The sequence below is a fragment of the Cibotium barometz genome, chromosome 18 (assembly GCF_041138505.1).
Source record: "Cibotium barometz isolate CiBa-2024 chromosome 18, ASM4113850v1, whole genome shotgun sequence".
NCBI classification, from domain to species: Eukaryota; Viridiplantae; Streptophyta; class Polypodiopsida; order Cyatheales; family Cibotiaceae; genus Cibotium; species Cibotium barometz.
The window spans coordinates 6,208,675-6,230,549 of record NC_141063.1 but is presented as its reverse complement, the minus strand read 5'-3'; the positions used below and the strand labels follow the sequence as shown (position 1 = coordinate 6,230,549).

Below are 21,875 nucleotides of genomic sequence, written 5' to 3'. Positions count from 1 at the left end.
CTTATGGTTGGATGATGGTAGCAAGGTGGCAGCTGATATCATCGAAGTCAGATTGTAAGACTTGGGCCAGGTGAAGTTAAAGATGAAAACTGCATGTGCACAAGGTGGCATTTGTGCTATGTATTGGTGAATGCTTTTAGTGGCAGAGTGTTCACTGGATTCCGAGGCAACACCGGGCAGTTTGGATCATGGATTCGAGATGGATGGAATGACCCGAGACCACAAGGCTATGGAGCCGGGCCGGGGATACATGAGAAAGGTGTGACCGACAAGGTTATATCGCGCTATGACGCGCTCAACAGTCGATGGAGCCGAGCTATATCATATATTGGCATGATGCATTGCGGCCCAATGTCTGGGACCCCGATCCTGGGGCGCGTGACATTTACCCCCGACTTTACCTGTAGCTCACTTCGGAATCGAACGATATTGATCAAATCCCGATCGTGATGCCTCTTTCTAGCTATAGATCCCTCCCGATTCATGATGTGTCACTTAGTCACCTCCCCACAATAAAAACTCAACCCCATAGAAAACTGAATGCGTTAGCCTGCCCTTCGTGGTAGTGCTAATAAAGAGTAGATGATAAAAGTAGAAAGAGAGAGAAATAAAAAATCGAAAAACTCAGGAGACGTGGCGGGATTTCAGTGAGACTATGATCCTAAATATTATCCGCTATGTAAAAAAATAAACCCTTCTATTTTCTCTGCGCCGCCAGCGGTTGTTTTGGGGTGGGGGTGGAAGTTAGCCTTTTATGGCGCGGATCAAGTGTAAGTTAAAAAGCTTAATTTAGAATGCTAATCAGGGGTTAACGATTCTGGGCCAATGTTAAAGCATGCAGAAGATTCGAACGATTAAGTGGGCGCTGTAGCAGGCCAAGTTGCTGCACTACTGATGACGACTGACTTTGGATATAAGAACGCCCTGTTTCGAATGGGCTTATGGAGGCGGATTCTCAGTTCTTTCTTTGCTACAATTTATGTTGGATGTGTAGCTTTTGAGGAATAGGTGCAAATCTGAGAGGTTCAGGGTTATGGTTTAGCAGAGTGGAGTCTTTTAGGGTTAGGGTTTAGCAGGGTGGCATTCTCTGGGTTAGCGTCTCGCGGGGTCGGGTTAGGGTTTGACAAGGTGGCATTTTTGGTAGGGTTTAGCTGGGCAACATCTGCTGCTGGACTAAATACAGATCAAAAAGTGTGCTGCCGTTGCTTATGGCGATTATTTGAAAGGTTTTTTAGAGCAAAAGATTTATGAGTTGAGGGTTTGGGGAGCACGGCTTTTGTTGACAGAATATCATTGGAAAGTTCACAGGAACAAGGGCTTGCTATGTTCATCTTGTCTGAAAGCTGATAGTAGGGTTGGGGTTTGGCATTTGTTGTGGTATCTTTGACAAAATCGCAGAAGGGCACCGAAAAGATCGTAGACAAATCTTTCTGCCACCAAATTTCCAGTGCAAAGATTTTGAAAAGGCAAATTTGCGTAGAGGACAACCCTGCAAACTGAAGGAGAGAAGACGATTGGGGTTCTAAAGCCCTCAAAATAGTGAGTTCTGTGCTTTTTTCTGTTATAGTTTTTTCCTTTTTTATTTTGGCATGCCGGAAACACCTTCGGCATTGTTTTCTGACACTGAGTATCTATTGCATGTAGTTGAGCTGGTTGAGTCTTCTTGGCTGAAATCAGAGGTTGTTTGGCCTTACAAAGGTTCCTACCCTCAGATTCAGGTCTACTCTCTGCAGTATGTTTAAGCTGAAGCGTCCTCTTAATACCCCTCAAACCATGCTCTTTCTAGCATCACGATACATCAGCATACATAAGTCATCATCATCATCAACGTACACCATCATCTTGAATGACATTTTAACATCGTGATACACCATCATCACAGCAGCATCAATCTTCAAGATACATCCACAAGTTAGTCTTCTAGTGTACTGGGGTTTGCTGACTTCTAAGCCCTCATGCAGATGCGGTCGGTGGCTTGATCAGCACCGAAGTTCAGCCAGAACAAGGTATAGGATTTGCACAAAAATCGCTCTTTGTATACAATATCTATATATGAAAATGATTTCAGGCAGTAGTAGTCATTTGAAGGCAAGTATGCATTAAGAATATTGCAATATCATACCTGGACTCAATGTTGAATGAGGTCCACGGGCATCCAGAGGGGCAACTCATGTAACCCTCTTTAATAATTTTTTGTATCTGGATCTGAAGAACTGATGCCAAAAGGGTCATGACTACTTCTCTGATGTTGACTAGTAGACACGCACGCACAGACACACTTTTCCTAGTTGGCTGTGATTCAAGTAACCCAGCTGGAATGGCATAACCCGGCGAGACCTATCCAGCCCATGGACCCTTGTCAGAGGCTGCACGCCCTCATCCCGCTTCATTGTAGCCTGATCTGAAGTCCTCACGCATGATAAATGTTTGTTTTCTCATTATTTTCAGTCTCCTCTCTCCAAGAAGGTTCTTGTACCAGGGAATTATGGAGTGAACCAATCCTAAACTCTGGTGTATCTTTGCCTCACTTAGGGCCAAATGAAGAAGGTGGCAGGCATTACTCAATGCATATCTTTCGCACTTTAGAGTCCTTCAGCACTATCTAGGTTATCACTGAAGGCTAAATGAAGCTTGATTTGCCTCCCTATTAAGCGATACATGGTGTGTTTCAGGTGAGTTGGCTGAGGTACCACCGCCAGTATTCTCTTCTAGATGAGATGCTTTAGGCAAGGTTTTAGTTCCAGAATAATATTTGCTCTGCTAATGGCACACCATCAGCAATAGCATGTGATGAGGTTTGTAGAGTAGAGATGGCCACAAGGAGGGGGGGGATACGATATATCTAAAGATTCTTTGAATCTTGGTGTCTTAGTTTTGACTCCCCCTCCCCTGGTTGCAGGGTCAAATGGTTTGCTAAGTGTCGGGCCTGAGAAAGTAGTCACGGTCTACTCGTAATGCCTCCAAGTGTGGATACGCCGGTCAAGACTCGCTTCCCGCTCCCAGTTCCAGATGCGGTTCTGGGAGGTGGGAGGACTGGGTCAGGTGGCATTTCTACCAGACCACCTGGGTGTAGACGCATATTTGTCCAGACAGACACTGGAAGCGTACTTGGAATTGAGCTTGATCAGACAGATAATGTGCAAACAGTCAAGAAAAAGATGCAGACTATCCTCAATGTGCCTACGGAGCAGACGACTCTTGTGTTTGGGGGAACCATCCTCAAAAGTGACTTAAGTGAGGTGAGGAACGACTCTCCTCTACTCCTCACCAGAGAGCTCCAGCGCAGTCTATCAACTCCTTGTTTCTTCCACCCCTCAGATACACATATGCAGATGGATTGTGAGCGGCCATTCGAAGTTGTTGGGGGATTGAGATGCTGCTCAAAAATGAAGAGAATAATTAAGGATGTCATGAAGGCTTTAGAGTGTGGAGTCGAGCCGATTGCAGTAAGTGGGGGTCTTGGAGGAGCTTATTACTTTAGGAATTGCAGAGGTGAGAGTGTGGCTGTTGTGAAACCTACCGATGAAGAGCCATTTGCTCCTAACAATCCAAAAGGCTTCGTAGGAAAGACTTTGGGGCAACCTGGGCTTAAAAGGGCAGTCAGAGTTGGTGAAACAGGAGTCAGGGAGGTTGCTGCTTATCTTCTTGATCATGATCATTTTGCAAGAGTCCCTTCCACTGTGTTGGTAAAGGTTTCCCACCATGTGTTTCATGTCAACACTGATACAGGTGTCCACACAGAGCCCAGTAAACTCTGTCCCCCTGTTACCAAGTTAGCATCATGCCAGCAGTTTGTGCCCCATGATTATGATGCGAGTGATCATGGCACTTCCCGCTTCTCTGTGTCTGCTGTACACCGGATTGGCATTCTGGATGTGAGAATCTTCAACACCGACAGACACGCGGGAAACATTCTTGTCAGGAAAGTAAGGCCTCATGACAGCCAAGGGACTTGGGGCCTCTCTCGTCTCCATATGAATGAAACCCTTGAGCTCATTCCTATAGATCATGGACTGTGTTTGCCAGAAGGATTGGAGGATCCCTACTTCGAGTGGCTTCATTGGCCTCAAGCATCAGTGCCTTTTTCAGAGGAGGAGCTTGAATACATAGAGAAACTGGATGAGATGAAGGATGCGGACATGCTCCGGGCAGAGCTGCCTATGTTGCGAGAGGCTTGCCACAGGATGCTTATTCTTTCAACGAGAGTTTTAAAGAAAGCAGCTGCAGCTGGTCTTTGCCTTGCCGAAATTGGGGAGATGATGAGCAGGGATGAGATGGAGGAAGGCAGCCAACTTGAGTTGCTTTGCTTGCAGGCCAAGAGAGAGTTGTCGGGCAGTAGCTCAGTAGATGACGGCACATTTTCTGATTTTTCTTTGGGGGAAGCAGATGACGAGCTACCTGAGCAGTTTGAATTTGAGATGGATGAGCACGATGGGGATGAAGATACTACCGATGGATGTGAACCCTTTTCTGTTCCTCTATTAACTCTGCCCAACAGGACTCACTTATCATCTGTGTTACACAATTCCTCTCCTAGAGGTTCTCGGAAGGAGCTTGTTCCTCTCAAAGAACTATGTGAAGCTATATCTTTAGAGGAGGAGGATAAATCTGTAGTAGCAGCAAACACAACCTCAACTGGAAGGGCAAGCTTTTTGAGCAGGAGGGTGCCGGCTGAGTCTCCCAAAAGCATTCGGTTGATCAGTAGTCCTAAGACAAAACAGGCTTTTCCTCTACCTGAGAAAGAGGAGATCAAGATGGTAGCAAAGGCTTACTCAGACGAGAACATTTCTTCTTGCAAGATGGATGTTGCATCACCCAAGGCTGTGTCTTATAGAAGTGTAAGCTTTGATCATCATCAGCAGAGATATGCAAACCACCCTGAAAGGAGCTTTGATCATCATCAGCAGAGATATGCAAACCACCCTGAAAGGAAGTGTTTCTTGGGGGGTGTACCTCTCACGCCAGCACCCAAAATGAGAGGAAAGGCCTTTGCCCTTGGGACTACAAATCAACTCTCACTGGGAGATATGAATGACGAGGAGTGGGTTGCCTTCATAGCTTTTTTCAATGAGCTCTTGGAGCAAGCACTAGCTACCAAATGTAATCAGAATGCTAGTTACAGGCAGAGGCTTGGGATCTCCTGCCAGTTTTGAGCCACCTTCTGTCTTCAACTTCTGGTAGAGACTGGGTTGTCACTGGTGGTGAGATTTTGGGGCGTCTGACTCTCCTACTGTTTATTGTAGGTAGGTGCCAGCGATAGAGCTCTTTGATATGCTGGTTGTATAGAGAGGAAGCATACGCCCATGTTGTAAAATTGTATATTCTTTTATTGACAGTTCGTAATGTTCCCCTGGTAAAGAAGGGGATTGTATACACATGTTTCATCTATGTTAACATGATGTGTATCATACCCTCAGCTTCAATTTCTGGGCTCGTTTTGGTCAACATACTCTCTCGTACTTGTTCATGGGCTTTCTGTAGGGTATCTTTATAGCTTTTATGTTCACAAGAGCACCCTTAATGGAGCTACCAATGTTGGTTGCACCTAAAAAGTTTGGTGATTTTTTTTTGAAAACTTAATTGAGGGAGGTTTGCCGCTTTACAGATAATTTTTGCCCTCACCCCTGCCGGCTTCTGACCATCTAATGAGTGTGGGAGATGTCTGTTGGAAAATTATGGACGGAAATCTCATAAAATCATTTAAGAATGTTTTGGGGATGGAATAGTGTACAAAGAATGCAGGCGTAACGATACCATGCCAAATTCTACTAAAAGCACCAAAAAGGAAAAGAAATTCTAGTAGGAAACATAGAAAAGAAATCGTGCATGAAGCATGTCCGAGAAAGTACATTTTTGCAAGTAGCGTTACATAGATTGTCACACCACGAGTAGTCGCTAATGTGTATTAATTAATTGGGGGCTGCTGCCTCACCACCATCTGGAAGCGAAAGTGGTGAGGAGTGTTGCTTCTTTTCAAGAGAAACAAACCCTGGGAGCATTTGTTAGGGACGAATTTACTGATAGGTTCCTAGAAAGACCTGTCCGCGAAGAACGAGCCTTCACCTTTCAAGTTTTCCATTCGAGAGGGGTCAAGACGGAGGTTCTCCTGACCGTCAGAAGCCTTTAATGGACAAGAGTCGCAGGTCAGGTTGACGATCTTCTCCGGCAAAAGCTTTTCTGGTGAAGGCTGAGAATGCCACAAGAGCTTTAGAACATTCCCTATATAGAAAATCACTTCCTAGTTACATGAAAGGATTTTCTCCTCTTTATCTAGGAAATAGCATTTCCTATATACCCCACATTGAGCTATATAGGCGACCAAAATATCTTTTTTCATACCTTCATTTGCGTCACATGAGGATGAGGTAGTCCAAGATTCTCAATTTAACTTTACAACAAGATTGGAAAAGGAAATTGACCAAATGGACTTTAGTGAAGAGCCTCTCATAAATGTCCTGACCCCAGAGGAAGAGAAGCTCCCTAGCCCTGATCATCACAAAGATAAAGAAAGTGAAGGAGGTTCAGGATCCCCAATCCCTTTTCAGGAGGATGCTCATCCCCTAACTATGTGGCAACGTCCCTCTGCCAACTTAGAGTTGCCTCAGCAAGAAGTCACTACCTCTAAATGAAGAATCTCCAAAGTTGGTCCTTATGTGGATTCTCCTGTTTCTGAGGAGAAAAGAGTTTGAGGGGCCGGCACATTTCAAAAACACAGAGAAAGTAATGTTTAAATCAATTATCTCTTTCAATGTAAAGGGGATTACGGACCCCCTCAGAGCATCCAAGATTAAAAACTGGCTTTTTAGAGAAAAATTACATGTGGACTATGTGGGTCTACAAGAAGTAAAGGTCTCTAGCCTTCTTCTTAAGTCCAACCTAGAGAAGATTTCCCAGGATCTGATTTGGTTCTTTACAGGTCATAGTCCTGGCACAGTGGTGGTTCTGCTATGGGCACATCCATAAAAGATGGCAGAGCTGTATCAAGGATACAATAATTGACCCAACCAATAGATGTGTTGCTGTGAAGATGGTCACAGACGTGGAGTGGTACACTGTCTCAGTATATGCTATTGGCCCTAGGCCAGCTTTGTGGAAATCTTTGCTTCAACTTCACTTGCCGATCATCTTAGTAGGCGACTTCAACATGGTGGAACACAAATAAGACAGATTTTGTGGATTACGCCTCACTTTGAAGGGGTGTGAGCGTAAGGACTGGCTCGCCTGCAAAAGCTTTCATGACCTAGTTGACTTTGCATCAATTGCAGAATTTCCAGGGTCCAATGGGAGGGCCGACTCCCACCTGAGGAAAGCAAGACTTGACAGATGCTACATAAGTGTTAGAATTGCCAAGGAGTACAACAGTACTTAAATCAAAGTTCTTAAAACTACCCACATCTCTGACCACAAGTTAATCCACATCTCCCTTCTCAAAACAGGTTCTCAGCCTAAGGCTAGTTGGTTTCATGTTGACATCTCTATTCCATCTTTCGTTGGTTCAGGTAGGAATTCAGAGTATATTCCATAGTGCTTTCCAAGCACAGCTTTCTCCTTCCCGAGCATGGTCACAAGCTATTTGACAGACTCAACAGTTGCTTAGAAACATTAGAATTCAGAGAGACAGATACAAATCAGCCAGGAAAAAGGCTACTATCAAAGAACTTGAACTAGTAGAAAATACAATCAATCAAGGTTATCTGGAATGTCAAGAAAAGTATCTGGCTTTAAAAGCATCCCTAAAGAAGGAGGAAGATCTTGAATACAATAGATAGCGACTTTTCCTAAGAGAATGGTGGGCAGGTAAAGGGGACAGACCCAATAAGGAAACATTTAAATGTGTTAAGAAAAAGAAGGAAAAGGATTTGGTACCGATGTTGAGAGATGCAAATGGTCGGCTTGTTGAATCTTGTGAGGAAAACCTGACAATTGTCCACTCCCACTTCTCAGAGATCTTTAGCGCACCTCCTGTTAGATCCCCAGACAAACAGAGAGCATGTGCGAAAATAGACATGTGTAGGAAGAAAACAATCCCTTCATCGTTGGTTGCTCCCTTAGAGAATGAGCTCAACGAATGAGAAATTGATGGTGCTATTGATGCCCTTAAAAATGGCAAAAGCCTCGGATTGGATGGACTCCCTAATGAATTTTATAAATGTTTTAAAAAGTGTCTCATACCATATCTACTATTGGTATGGAAGGAATCTCTAGCCTTTGGAGCTTTACCTAGTCAAGTGAATGAAGGTGTCATAAAGCTCATACATAAAAGAGGAAATAAGGAACTTATCAATAATTGGAGGCCGATTACTATGCTCTCGTATGCCTATAAGATATTTGCCAAAGCACTAGCAATTAGGATGTTTGACAATCTAAATATGTGGATCAGAAATGAGCAAAAAGGCTTTGTAAAGGGCATGTATATTTTGGATGCCATTATTGCTTTATGGGAGGGTATTAAACATGCCGAGGGCTCTAACTAGGACTTCATCTTCTTCAAGATAGATTTTGACAAGGCTTATGAGACAGACTAGAATGGGATTTTGTATTATAATCTTTGTAGGACATGGGAATGGGACCCAAGTTCATCAAGGCTTTTCATACCCTATTTGGGGATGCCTTTGCGAGAGCTGTTGTTAATGGAGAACTGTCTCCCTCATACCCTATTTGGGAATGCCTTTGTGAGAGTTGCTGTTAATGGAGAGTTGTCTCCCTCATTCACTTTAAGAAGGTCTATCCGTTAGGGATGTCCTCTTTCCCCTCTTCTCTTTGCCCATTGTTGCAGATGCCTTGGGATGGCTTGTGGATAAAGAAATGCAGGATTAAAGATTAAAAGGGATCAATATCCCAGGAAGCCCAAAACAACTATGTCTATAACAATTTGCAAATGATACAAACAGCCTCATTCATAATGACCCTCTTTCAATAGAGGTGTTTTGGGAATGCCTCAATAATTTATGCCTAGCCTCTGGTTCTGTCATTAACCACTCCAAAATAGGCATCAAAACTCTTTTGTAGGACCTGCCTCAATGGCTCCTAGAACAAGGATGTCAAATTATTCCAGAAGGAAGAATATTCAAATTACTTGGCATTCCAATGGGATTTGGGGTCAGCATGCATCAAAGATGGGTATGGGTTATGGAGAAAGTTAAAATCAAATTTGCTAGTTGGAAAGGTTTGCAAATCAGCTTAGTAGGCAGAATAGTGGTTTTGAAACGTATTTCAATCCCTGAAACTATCTTCTTCTTATCCTGTTGGAGACCATCCAAAGTAGAAATTAAACGTCTTGAAGCTCTATGTAGGAATTTTCTCTGGGGAGGCGATGCCGACACTTTCAAGATCCCAAAGGTTGCATGGAAATACTATACATTGCAGAAAAACAAAGGGGGTTTAGGTATATCGGATATAGTAGAACTGGCTGACCTGATGATCAGTAAATGGATGGTTAGAAGTTTGCTAACCCCCAGGGAAGACTAGGTCTTGCTACTTCATAGAGACTCTTCCTCGTTCTATGTCCAATAGTGCAATAGGTGGAGGAATCTACTAGGCCTGACCCTCTACTTTAGTAAGATCCCCGTTAAATCTAAGGGTAGTTTGCTTGTCAAAAGACTGTGGTCAGCCTAGAATAGAGTTAAAATGAACATCACGCTCAATGAAAACCTTAGGATGAAAACAGGTATCTTCCACCAAGATTCAATCTGGCTTTCTGTGGTATGCCAGCATTATGTTCATGTGCATATGTATAGAGATGCACAAAAACTCTCTAAATCTGGGAAGACATTCGGGATTACAATGAGCAGAGCTAGATGTCTATTTTGAGGCTTAAGCAACACTTCAGGCTTAAGCAACACTTCAGGCTTAATGACGATGATGTAAATCTGCTTACGCAAAGGATGGCACTCTGGCATAATCTGAATTTTCACTACATACAGTCAAAAGGATATCTTTTGCCCAAAACTTTTGTTTGGAATAATTAGAACTCCCTTCTGCCTATTTCATGGTTTAGAGAGACTGTGATCCACAATTGTACTTCAGATTAAACAGACGGTGGAACATAAGCTTGAATAGAAATCAATGGAACTTTCGATCCATGAATATCTGGTCGAAGTATATCCCTCCTAAAATGTCATGTTTGATGTGGCTCATTCTGCACCATGCCTTGTGGACCAATGACCGGGCAGCTTCAATGGGGTTAGGTAATGGTTTATGCCAGAGTTAACACATGAAAGTCCACTTTCTTGGCTTTTGTCCACTTTCTTGGCTTTTGTTTTCGTGGTGCATAGTCACTACGTAGATTACGTTATCGATAGGCTTTACCAACCATTGGTGATTGCGGCTATAGTCTACAGGGCATGCTTATAGAGTGATTAGAGGGGTCTCTTGAGATGGATATTGAGTTTACACCTAAACAATGTGGTTCAGAAGTAAAGTCAAGGTTTGGAAATGATCCAGAGAGATCACAATCACACTAAAACAGATTTGGTGTTATAATCCAAAGTGATTACACATAATCTTGATCTTGATGCTGGTATGGAGTGCCTAGCACTTGATCATTCATATAATCAAACAACATAGCTTGCTATACGCGATCACACTTTATAGCAATCATGTTTTCCTCATTAGAAAGGTATGCTAATCCGAAGATTAGTCGAGGTTTCTATGAGAAGAAGAGTGAGCACTAATCCGGAGTGATTAGACGAATCTCTTGGGTTATGTACTGAGTCGAAGTGCTCAGGGGTGGACCCTTCATGCCCAATTAACCTTGTGTCAAATGGGGGTGATAAAATTTATCGGGGGAAAAAGTGATAGTATCTTTTAACCTTTACTGAGTGTTGACTTCTTGGTGAGCTCAAATTTTATGAAAAGTCACAAACCTTAGGTGCTCAATATTCTAGATAAAGCCCTGACCTTGCCAATTTGGTGTGGCCAAATTGTCAAGAATGGTCAATGTGTCATTGCATGGGTGTAAAAGTGTTTTCACACTATGCTCAAGCATGGCAAAGTAGCCATAAAATGGATCCACAAAGTATTTAGGCAAGTTCTTGAAGGAATTTGCTACTATTTATATCCACATTGAAGCTTGAGTCTAAGGCTACTATCATGGCCTAGCAGGACTCATAGTTAGATGTTTAACCGTAGAGTTCAAAGATTCACATAGCTGTTGATTCAATGACATTGGATTAACAAGGATTTGGTGCTAAAATGCCCTAACTATATGCCGTAGTGCCAAGGGTTTAAGGTTAATCTAATGAGCATTTTGTAGTAAGTGGCTCGAGTGTCTTGTAAAAGAGATGGCTCCTTCGGATATTTCAACTCGGGAAGAGTATATCCATGAGTACGGAGTTACTCAACCAAATCAAGGAAGGATTTGGAGTTTTAGATAGATAAGGTAAAGTGGAGGTAGTTCAACTTTACCAAGCAGACATCACACAAAAAAAGCCAACTTATACTAATTTGTGTTTTGAAAATATTTATGGAAGTTTATATGAGGACCTAGTATTCCTTGTTTGTTGTCGATTATAATTGGGTAGTGTATTGCCATCTAGTGGTAGGTAGTGCATTGCCCCACTGTAATGAGGAGGCAACAAGGAAATGTTATACGTGAGAGTCATATTGGTGCTAAACACAAATTGGATGTGTAATGTTCATGTCATAGTAGAGAGATTCATTTTCTTCGTCTATCAATGTAAGGTGTATTGGGGGCATGCCTAAACCACATATCGTAGTATATGTATATGCAAACCGGTTAAACAAGAAAAAAATCTTAATTCTTACTTTGTAGTCAACCATTATTCGTGGTTGAATATGTATTACAGATTGTTGCCTATAGTTGAGAATAATTTACCACTGGTTTGTCTAATGTTTGACTTAGTAGAGGTGTCTAGTGAGCTCACACTTGTAGAGGTATGTCTGGACGGTGCTACTAATGTTTAGATGTCATCATGGTAACCCAAAGACATGTCCGTAGATACATACCTTGCTATTGAGTCACATGGTTGTAGTGCCCAGAGTGGTTGCCAGAGTAGGCATGTAGATAAATATGTATCTACTCATGGGCGTGGGGGGTTGTAAAACTCTCATGGCTTGCATGTTTTTTCTTGATTGTCTAGTAGTGCGAAGATACTATAGATCACATAGAAGTTGTCTCTGTGGAAATCAACTTCGTTGCAAGATGTGTAAACTATTATTGGAAGAACTCATGAACTTTTGGAGAGGGGAAAGTGTAGCTTTCCCTAGACTATGTGTAAGGTCAATTGAACTTTACCACATTATATAACAATTTGCTAAAGACTTGTAACAATTGTGCAAATTTGTTGAATTAAAGTCCATGTGGTTTTTAACCGTAAGAGAAGAACCTCTTTGATGTCGTAGAGCATGCAAAGAAATTCCTTAAATGTCGAAACACATTCAATATGAAGTTTTTGAGGATTTGAAAACTTCTGGCATGTACAAAGGCATGCTATTATTCGATGCCTTAGTAGCACTTTGTGTTTTATTGACATCTTTCGTAGCAACTATGGTTTAGTGTTTCTAAATGAAACACGAGTGCTGCATGTTTCCTTAGTCGTAGTACTTAAAAGGAAAATACATGCTATGTGTCTTGCTTTCCTTGTTGTACTACTTAAGGAAGTTGCAGGTGTAGATGATCATATAGTCTACACACACGGACAGCTTTTTTGATTATTTTGCGAACAAAAACGCTTCTTAAAAAACAGTGGTAAGGTTGACTAATATGGCAAAGTTTATTCCGACTAAAAGATCCGAGCTTTGCTAGGCTCTTTATCGAACATCTCTACAAAGTATGTGGCCTGCTCGCAGGTATAGTGTTGTATAGAGATATGAAGTTCGATAGTCACTTATACTCTGAGTATAAGTATGGCCAACTATCTAGAGTTTGATGGTCATATCAAAAAGTCAACCAAAGTTCTAGAGCATATGCTTGTGCATATATGAGTTGAAGGTAATCCAATTGAGATAAACATGCATCGAGTAGATTTACTTCATTCAAGTTAATGCATGGATTCTAGTTTAGATCTCCTATGGTCATAGATATGTATAAGGAGAAGATTCAACCTGTTGGTAGCATAGCATGGTAGCGTAGTCTACAAGCTGGAGTTGCCGAAGAGCTCTCCACTACATTTAGTTTTTCATGTCAATGATATATAAAAATAGTGTATCACCAAGGCAACATAGTTTACCTTGAAGTTCTAGTTGTATCCTTACAGTTATGATCACTTCCATTTGAACTAGATAGGATTCATGGGTTTAGAGATTGGTACACGAGGCATACTGTGTACTGTAGACACTTGTTAACTAGAAGGTTAGATCAGAGGAGACCTAAACATTAGAACAATTAAGTACGCTTACCAAAATCTTTCCCTAGTTTGTTTTTGCGGACGAAAACTATTCTTAAGAGGGAGCCTACATTGACCCTTGGGAGCTTAACTGGATACAGAGCCTGAACACCGGAGTGCAAACAACGAGTGCATCTAGGATCCAAGGGTGGGGGCGCCCAAGTCTAGGCACTTGGACAACCGGGTAGACTTATGAGCAAGCAAGCCTCTATAAGTGCTCAAGAGTGGAATTATTCTCACTCCCCTCTTTGGCTAGGTGGTGACTAGAGCTCCTTGTCCTCTTTGCTGAGTGAATTCATGGTAGTACACTGAGAAACTATTACCATGAGACTCAACATGCACGAGATAATTAGTTACCTCTTGCCAAGTTTGTTCTCATCATGTGAGTATTGGCATGTCACCATTTGAAGCATTATATAGGTACAAGATCAATGTACCAATGATGGTTATTAAGCAAGAGGGTGTTAATCTAAATGATGGTTATTAAGCAAGAGGGTGTTAATCTAAATGCAAAAAGAAGAAGCAAAAAAGATGCAAACATTGTGTCAACAATACAAGACTAATGTCAAGAGGTCACACGAAAGGATGAAGCACTATGAAGATGAGCATAGAAGGACATTGGAGTTCCAAGAAGAAGATTATTTATTCTTGAGGCTCCCTAAATCAAGATATAGAGCTCTCGAGGGCAACACTAATACCAAGTTGCTCATCATTATTATGGTCTATACAAAGTTTTGAGGTGAGTTGGAGAGATTGCACACCAACTATTGCTTCCACCAACTACCAAGGTACATGATACATTCCATGTGTCACATTCACAGTGTTATGTTGGACCGAAGGTGCAAATTTTTGATAAGGTTACCACCAATGGATGAAGAAGGAAGGATTACCTCTTGAAGAAGCTTCATGGCAACCCAATTCTATGTTGGTATGATTTGAAGAGATTTTGGGTGAATATCATGAGTGATATTAATGCCAAATGGAAGCTGTTTGCTTGCTGAATATTACTGTCATGATAGTTTTGGAGGCCCCACAAGTGAAAGATTTTAGTTCTCATGCAAGAAATCTTTCAAGGAACTTTACATATGGATATGGGATAAGAATGGGAACCTAACTGGGGTGGGAGGTGCAAGCGAGAGAGAGAGAGAGAGAGAGAGAGAGAGAGAGAGAGGAGCGTGTGCCTGTTAACCCTAACTGGCCTGCAAGAGTTAGAACATGGTTGGCCTTGCTTAACCTAATCAACCTCTAGAAGAGCAAGATTGTGCCCTCCTGGAGAGCGGAAAATGGGAGTAGACAAGAGAGAGAGACAGAGAAAGGCTATAGGCGAGATGGTAATGCAAAAACCTTACTTTCACAAGGCCCTTGTGACTTCGTCTAAGGTCAACCAATAATCTCTCCGACTTGGTGAGAATATTCCTCAAAAAAAAAATGGTATGCCCCTACGATTCTCACCATTTCCTTCTAACTCAAAAGAGGAGAGAGGGGAGGGGAGGGGAGGGGAGGGAGGGGGAGAGGGAGGGGGAGGGCTCATCAATAAATATGGATGACCATCATATCAAATAGAAGAGTATTTAGACCCCTCTTTTAAGCTCAAGAATGTCATGAGGATGAGCTCTTTTCTGGCCAATAAGTGACTCTCAAGGGCCATATTTACACGGAGAATATAGCTTAGTTGAGACCTCCCTCAGATGCAATCCGCTCTGTTGATTTCCATGTTTCACAATGGGCATGATACGCAGGGCTCCTCACATTACATATGATTCCAAAAACATGAAATAAAGTCACCTTACACTTTCTTATCGATCACTTGAAGGTGCATGAAAAAGAAAATAGTTAAGGTTATTTGTCTTCACTCGGGCATAGCAATGAAAGTCTATCTTTGGACATCAACAGTCATCTTTAAGACTTAAGTGTACAAGATGATTAAGCACAGTTAAGCATATATTAATGAGATAAAAGAAAGCCATTCATTCAATATAAACAAAATCCAAGTGAGAAGGTATCTCCGTGTAACAAGGATTTTGCATTACAAGCAAGTCTAGAGAACCTTGTTCATGAGACAAAAACACACTTAATCTAATAACTCCGAAATTTTGAGATAAGAATTTCACTACAATTTGACCAGAAAATGAACCTTCTCCAAGAAGAGAATACTTCCCTTCAGGCTAGCCTTTTACCATCCATGGCATGCTCTGACAGAAGCATACAACAGTGTTCCATGCTGACAGCTCGAAAAATGTCGAGTGTCATGCGATCAGTAACATAAGATTAGTAGTGCGCCTGTACATGGTAATAATGCACCCTATGAAGTTGCCATTTGAAGAATTTAAGGGTGGCTTCAAAATGCACGTCTGGCCCATGGCCACACAATTGGGCAGCCTTTCAAGGCCGCTCTCCCTGGACAGCACTCCCTCTGTAAAATCTGTTGGTGGCTTTCACAGGGAGAGGGGGGTGGGTGCAGCATCTGAAGCCACCCTACGTAACAATGCAACACGAATGGCATCATCAAAATAAACTCACCATCAGCAAATCTCTATAAGGTCGCATCACCGTGTGGACCTCGAGCTGTCCAGCATTGTGTCACTCAATCACATGTTTGAAAAGCATATCAAGAGAGTAAATATGAGATCAAATAAAGGCTATTCCAATGACCACCCAAGTCCCCAATTCCCACCCCAGCTCCAATCTACATCATCCCATCATATGCTTTCTCCAACCAACCACTAGTGGTGCCCATTCAATGGCAAGGTCTTGGTAAGGTTTGGTTGCTTTCAAATAGCAGGGTCCATTACTACAAGCCATATTTCAAAAATTAAGAGAAACCAACATCGTAACACAAGACCTCAATAGAGTACTGCTGCAATCATATGGATGGCGACAGTACGGCAGCATTTGGGATCCTCCTACAATCCATCTTCATCCAACCCAGTCGGTTATTCTCGTTATCATAGACCATCAAGCTTCCTCGCATTGAAATATCTGCAAAGCATGTTACCACAACTAAGTGGTCAACATAATAACTAGCACATAAAAGCCTGGAAATCTACACACAGAAAGTTACCTCCTAAGATGCTTGGGGCATCTTTGCCCATAACATTGGCATCTAAAAGTCCAAGACAGGCGTTTCCTTTAGACTGTCATCACAAAAAGCCATGAGAGAGACATCATGAATAGAACCTGCCTGGTGATTGTTTTATACCTTGCATTTTTCCATATAGAACAATGACACTACAACTTTTCATCTCAGCAGTAATATATTCTTACATTGATAATAAGATAGCCTTCCGGCGCTAACTGCATTTTACTCGTCTTAATAAGCCAGCCGCTGCTTTTGAACTCCAGGATAATGGATTTGAAAATATGCTGCACATCTTTGAGTGAACTGTGTACTTGCATATAATTAGCTCACCCAAGAAAAAGTGAGTTTATGGTGCTACACACATTGTTAGTTTTTCTGTGCCACCTAAAGTCAAACCTCGGACTATAACAAAAGAAGTGTGTGCATGCGCATACGTGGAGGGGTGTGCGCTTGTGCATGCGTGCTCGTGCATGGGTGCATGGTTGTGTGTGGGTGCATGTGCAGGGGTGCATGTGCGCATGCGTCTGTCTGTTTACACACATGCATGCTGGCATGGGTGAACTCACACGCATGCGATGGCTGCATGGGGGTGTGTGCGTGAGTCCACGCCTGCATGCGTGCATCCATGCCTGTGTGCACGACGTGTGCGTGCGCGCACGCAGGAGGGCATAAGTCCTGCATGCATCTGTGCTTGTGTGCGCGCGTGCGTGCTACATGTTATGTAAGCCACAGAAACATATATAAGTTTCAATCTTACCTGAAAGAAGTATCATGTCGCCAGCAAAGAGGTAGAGTGTTATCTGATACATCATGCTGAAGGCCACTGCCAATCAAGCTGTTCTGAATCTGGATAAGCAGCATCTCAAGCCTTCATGAGCAAATCTCAAGACAAAATTCTCTGATTACTTTGAGATTTCAAAACATTGGGAACTTACAGTTGAGACGACTGCTGCATATAGTGAGGAGACCAGATATGTGTAAGAAGTGCCACTATCAAAAATAACTGCTCCAAATGCATTAGAGCCCATGTCTACTGGGATGTCTCCATAGTAGACATTCTCCATCGCTACCACATAATTTTTCCTGTTGGTACATGGGTACAATAAAGATCAGTCCACCATGGATCAAAGCCAATGTGTGTCTATTCAGATGCTACTTACGTTGCTGGTTTGCCAAGCAAGGGCGCCCATGTCATGCCCCGTGACGGAAGTAACTTGTCACCAAAGAAGAGATAACCTCCTCCACTGCCATCTCCAGAGATACAGTGTGCAATGATGTTCTTTATAAGGCCTTGTCCCGCCAATTGGGATGGAAGAGAGACTGTAGAAGAACTCAGGCCCAATACGCCATCCGTGGGTGTCGGAGACTTAGCCAGGGACCCTTGCTGGTCATAAGCACACCTGCTCACATCATCCAACGAGTAATATGACATACATGTATACACATGTATACATAGACACACACATAAGTAAAGTACAATTACCCAAAAACAGCTTTCGTGTAACCCAAACTGCGATTGGTGAGTATCATGGCCAATTGATCGCGGACAAGAACGCCAAGGGAATAGCCACCATCTGCATACATGATTTCATAATCACACTGGCCCAAGCCCTGGTCACACCCGAACTTACTTCCTACTTGCACAGATGAACAGCTTGCTTCGCTACAGTCCACAAGGTTCGCCTTCCTTGGTTTGTACAGTGAATGGGGTCCCTGTATACCCATGAGGAAATAAATCGATGAGTCTTTCTTTTTGCCTGACATGGAACAACTTCTATGCTACCACATTCGAAACAATATCAGGAAAGATATGGCAGAACTGTGGTGTTTCCTACACTTGTCAGAACTGAGAAAACTTTCTGCACGATGGAATTAAGTTGCAACACTGGATACTCAACCCACCTTGGCACAACTGGTGCAGGGTGCATCACACTGTAGCCAAGTAAGATCACTTCCTGTGTCCATGTCCAGAAAATATTCTCGTGAAGGATTACCAACCCTAGCCGAAACATAGTAGAGTCTGCAAGTTTGAGGGTCTTCATCATGTTAAAGAATCGGCTAAACAAATGTTATCATACATCTTCATCATATTGCAATGCAGTGCAACAATTGGAACAAGCTAATTTGTAAATTCATCGATATTGCAAAAGCATGCAGATCAAAAACAGCAAAAATTAGCAATCTAATATCAGTTAGGAATCAAGATGAAAAAACATAAGCTAATAGGCATAAATTATGATGAAACAAGGGATTAAACACGTGCCACACAATACAGTTGACTCTAGGCCTAACCCTTGAGGCTCACAATATAGTTGAATATCACATCAATTAAAGCATATAAACGAGCAATGTAAGGCAAAGGTTCCTTGATGAAAGAAAAAATAAAATTGCAATGTAAACCAGTTATGAGAAGTTGTAAGAATGTCCCAAAGAAATGAAAACATCAAAGCCCAAAACATGCTGAAAATGGAAAAAATGAAAATGAGAACGGATCCCACATCGCAGGGTCAATGTGCTCCCCTCAGACAGGCACACAGGCGTGAGCAGGATTAAGTTGATGAATGCACAAGGTTACAGTGCAGCAAGGACGAGTTTATTGAAGATGCACCACATCGGCGATGGCATATCTGCACTTGACCACGGCAGTCACAATCTCTTCATTAACAACTAGGTGGGACGATGTTTATTCTAACCAATGTGGCATTTCCCAATCTGTGGAACTAAGTGTTAGCCGCCAAAGTTAACACACAAATGCATCAACAGAGTTAGCGACAGCTGCTCGTGGGTAAATTCATATGATCGAGGTTTTTGGGACCTTGCCAACACCAAGCTTCGACAACTATATATGAAAGAATAGCATAGAAACAAGGAAGGTAACATCAGCTATATGAGATGCACGCAAGATCAAAGGCAAGGATATCTTAATGAGAGCCAAGAAGAATTAACACAGAAATAAATCACTTACACGACATAAAACCAAGATTAACAAAGATCTAAATCTTCTACATGAAAATTAAACTTAAGGGGCTTCTTACCCATCCGGATAGACATTTCCGCGGAGAGGGAAAATGGTGGTGGTGGTTTCTTTAGAATCACCTGAGGGAGCTGCTTCTGCTTCACTGCCAACCCTAGAATTGCGCATCACATCCCTCTCAGCAAGCTTGGATATGGCGGAGGGAGTGATGGGGGCAGAGTTCCTGGGGTAGGCAGGAACTGAGGGCAGAGTAGAAGAATTCAAGCTGGGATAAACCATAACCTTGGAGTAGATACTGTACACTGTAGCTTGCTCTGATTTCTGTGTATTATCAGAGTCTTGTAATCCTTCTTCCAGCTTGAGAGTTGAAGGGCCATACTGCCAGAAGAAGTAGGCCACTATGGCTGCAAAGAGTACTGATGCCAGACGCTTTGATCTCAGAGGACGAAACCTTCTTCTTGCAGGTATGCTAGATATTCGGGTTTCGGGGTTACTGCGCAGAGGAAGCATATCGTTTTCTTCGTTTCCTTCTTCTGATGGATTAGAGCTAGGGCTAGGATTGAGGTTGGGGCTAGGATTAAAGTTAGGGTTTTCTGTGAAGGCTAGGGCTCCTGCTATCGTCTTTCCCTCTGAGGGATTATCGGGCGATGGCAGCCTGATGATCACCACGCCCTTTATGTTGCCCTCGCCTTCCATAGCTCGAGAAAAATAGCGGCGAAATGCAATTTCAGCGGGTGGGTCTCTTCATCATCGCCCTCGTTATGAGGAAATCGATGATGAAATCCGTAAATTGAGCTGCCCAACACATAAAATCGATCGATCAGAGGCAAGATCAAGGTGCCCAGCACAAAAAATTGGAAAGTCGGGGGATCAAGGTCAAGGCAAAATCGAGCTGAGCTGCCCGTGGAGACAGAATGCGGCAACCCAACATAGAAATGCAAGGACCGAAATACAACAAAACGAGGTAAAACTTGAACTAATTGCAGTAATCCGGAAACCAAATTACCAACAGAGAAATGCTTACTCTTCTGTCCCGCGGTCAAACAATCAGCAAAATCAAATGACCGTATATATTTTGGGATGCAAGAATATTATATATTTTAAAGGTGCTCTTAAAACTCCGCGTGAGCTTGACTTTAAAGTGTACTTTCCCTCTAGATGCTCTCGCTCGCTCTCATTATCCTATCCCAAAATTAAAAAATAATTTCGGTGGTGAAATTTGAAGGCTTCTCACGTTGGTGTCTAGAGAAGCACGAGAGACTTTGAAATTTAGGCCTAACTTTTTCTTTTCAATAGAAGGCCAATATATATATATATATATGGTGAAGAAGCCTTTGAAGTTTAATGGACAATTAAGTGTGTAATAATTATATTTAGAATTAGACTGCTAATCATAAGATATATACATTATTTTCGATTTAGATATATCGAGGTCTACCTTCTATTATCTAATTATTAATCTCTAATATCAATCTTGTAAGTGGTCATTTCAATTTTCAATTTGTGTAGTTATTACTGAACTAGATTATAAATCCTACCTAATCTAGCCACATTGCTGAGAGGGTCATTTCAATTTTCAATTTGTGTAGTTAACTAGATTCTAAATCCTACCTAATCTAGCCACGTTGCTAAGAGGGTGGCTATCTTACATAAAGTTTGGCCTATTTCAATGAGAACAATCGACATCGGGGATATTTCTTGAGTTTTGTCAGCACCGTCATCTAAAAAAACCTACTCCTCAATTGTAACTTGCTCACGAGTCACAAGTCATTGCCCAAGATTCTAGAGGGTCAATGCAAACCATTTAGAGTAACAACTTGCAAACTTCTCCTTAGAATTAAGAATCCAATTTTCATCCTAGCTTTTAATGCGCATTGCAACCTGGCCCTCAAAGTTATCTAGAACTGGAGGAAATAAGCCCTCAACAACTGGTTGTTGAGGGCTTAGCTCCCATCCAACAACCAATTGTGTTTAGCTTAGCTCCCATCCAACAACCCTTGTGTTTGGCCTTAAACACCCTCACGCTTCTACCACCTTGCCTCCACCCATGGCATTAGTGCGCCCATAACCATCAATGATAGGAAGCCTTTGACGTGTATGCACATGTGTTAACCACTCTAGTTAACGCATGCCTCGCCTTGATATTTTTGTATTAAACTTATGCCACTTATGTCTTTTTGTAACATGGCACTACCATATGTGAAGTGGCCTTACTTTGAGCTTCATGACAAATATGGGGGAGTTTATGACTTCATTGTAATGACAGGAGCTAGACTAGTATTTTTTAGTCTTGGCGGGGCATATGTGAACACAAGCTCCTTATATAATATAACTTATTTTTGGCATCAAGCAATACAATCATTCCCCATTGTGAATCAAGTCTAGTGAGATGTCCGCTTTCTTGTCTCCTCTCTTTTCTTACTGCTTGCTTGCTTGTTTCTCTTGCTAGATTTGGTTTAATGCATGCTTTTGTTAA

At 42.2% G+C, this 21,875-nt stretch overlaps 1 protein-coding gene, 1 long non-coding RNA gene and 1 pseudogene across 8 annotated transcripts; 1 reads left to right on the top strand and 2 right to left on the bottom strand.

Annotated features, from left to right (window-relative positions):
- Nucleotides 1-710: 710 nt before the first annotated feature.
- On the top strand, nt 711-5,423 carry LOC147628854 (phosphatidylinositol 4-kinase gamma 5 pseudogene; annotated as a pseudogene). 4 transcript variants are annotated; one of them, XR_015267834.1, is made up of 4 exons: nt 711-1,539; nt 1,645-1,718; nt 1,962-2,006; nt 2,900-5,423. The product of XR_015267834.1 is annotated as a phosphatidylinositol 4-kinase gamma 5 pseudogene, transcript variant X1 (transcript). The 4 variants fall into 4 exon arrangements; XR_015267835.1 differs by having other exon boundaries at nt 736-1,539; nt 2,673-5,423; XR_015267837.1 differs by lacking the exon at nt 1,645-1,718 and having other exon boundaries at nt 736-1,539.
- Nucleotides 5,424-5,825: 402 nt separating this feature from the next.
- Nucleotides 5,826-8,008, bottom strand: LOC147628853 (uncharacterized). Its single transcript, XR_015267974.1, has 2 exons — nt 7,867-8,008; nt 5,826-6,177 (listed from the first exon to the last, which is right to left on the bottom strand). It is a non-coding gene; the product is annotated as an uncharacterized LOC147628853 (long non-coding RNA).
- A 7,409-nt stretch (nt 8,009-15,417) lies between these two features.
- Nucleotides 15,418-20,535, bottom strand: LOC147628852 (aspartyl protease APCB1-like). 3 transcript variants are annotated; one of them, XR_015267833.1, is made up of 11 exons: nt 20,424-20,535; nt 19,461-20,194; nt 18,328-18,445; nt 17,909-18,138; nt 17,586-17,825; nt 17,361-17,508; nt 17,183-17,271; nt 16,611-16,728; nt 16,408-16,480; nt 15,867-16,325; nt 15,418-15,567 (listed from the first exon to the last, which is right to left on the bottom strand). XR_015267833.1 is itself a non-coding variant. In XM_086812016.1 (10 exons), exons 2-10 carry the CDS (start codon nt 20,093-20,095, stop codon nt 16,210-16,212), a joined length of 1,767 nt encoding a protein of 588 aa, XP_086668142.1. In that variant the 5' UTR covers nt 20,096-20,194; nt 20,424-20,535; the 3' UTR covers nt 15,418-16,209. The 3 variants fall into 3 exon arrangements, 2 of the variants coding, with proteins under 2 accessions (XP_086668142.1, XP_086668143.1); XM_086812016.1 differs by having other exon boundaries at nt 15,418-16,325; XM_086812017.1 differs by having other exon boundaries at nt 15,418-16,325; nt 20,406-20,444.
- Between the last annotated feature and the right edge of the window lie 1,340 nt (nt 20,536-21,875).

Excerpts from the sequence above, each read along its gene's own strand:
- LOC147628852 (XM_086812016.1), bottom strand. The coding sequence starts at position 20,095 with ATGGAAGGCGAGGGCAACATAAAGGGCGTGGTGATCATCAGGCTGCCA. Across the intron at positions 17,509-17,585 it reads TTGCTTGGCAAACCAGCAAC|GAAAAATTATGTGGTAGCGA; the intron begins GTAAGTAGCATC and ends ATGTACCAACAG. Across the intron at positions 16,481-16,610 it reads AAGGCTATCTTATTATCAAT|TCTAAAGGAAACGCCTGTCT; the intron begins GTAAGAATATAT and ends TTGTGATGACAG.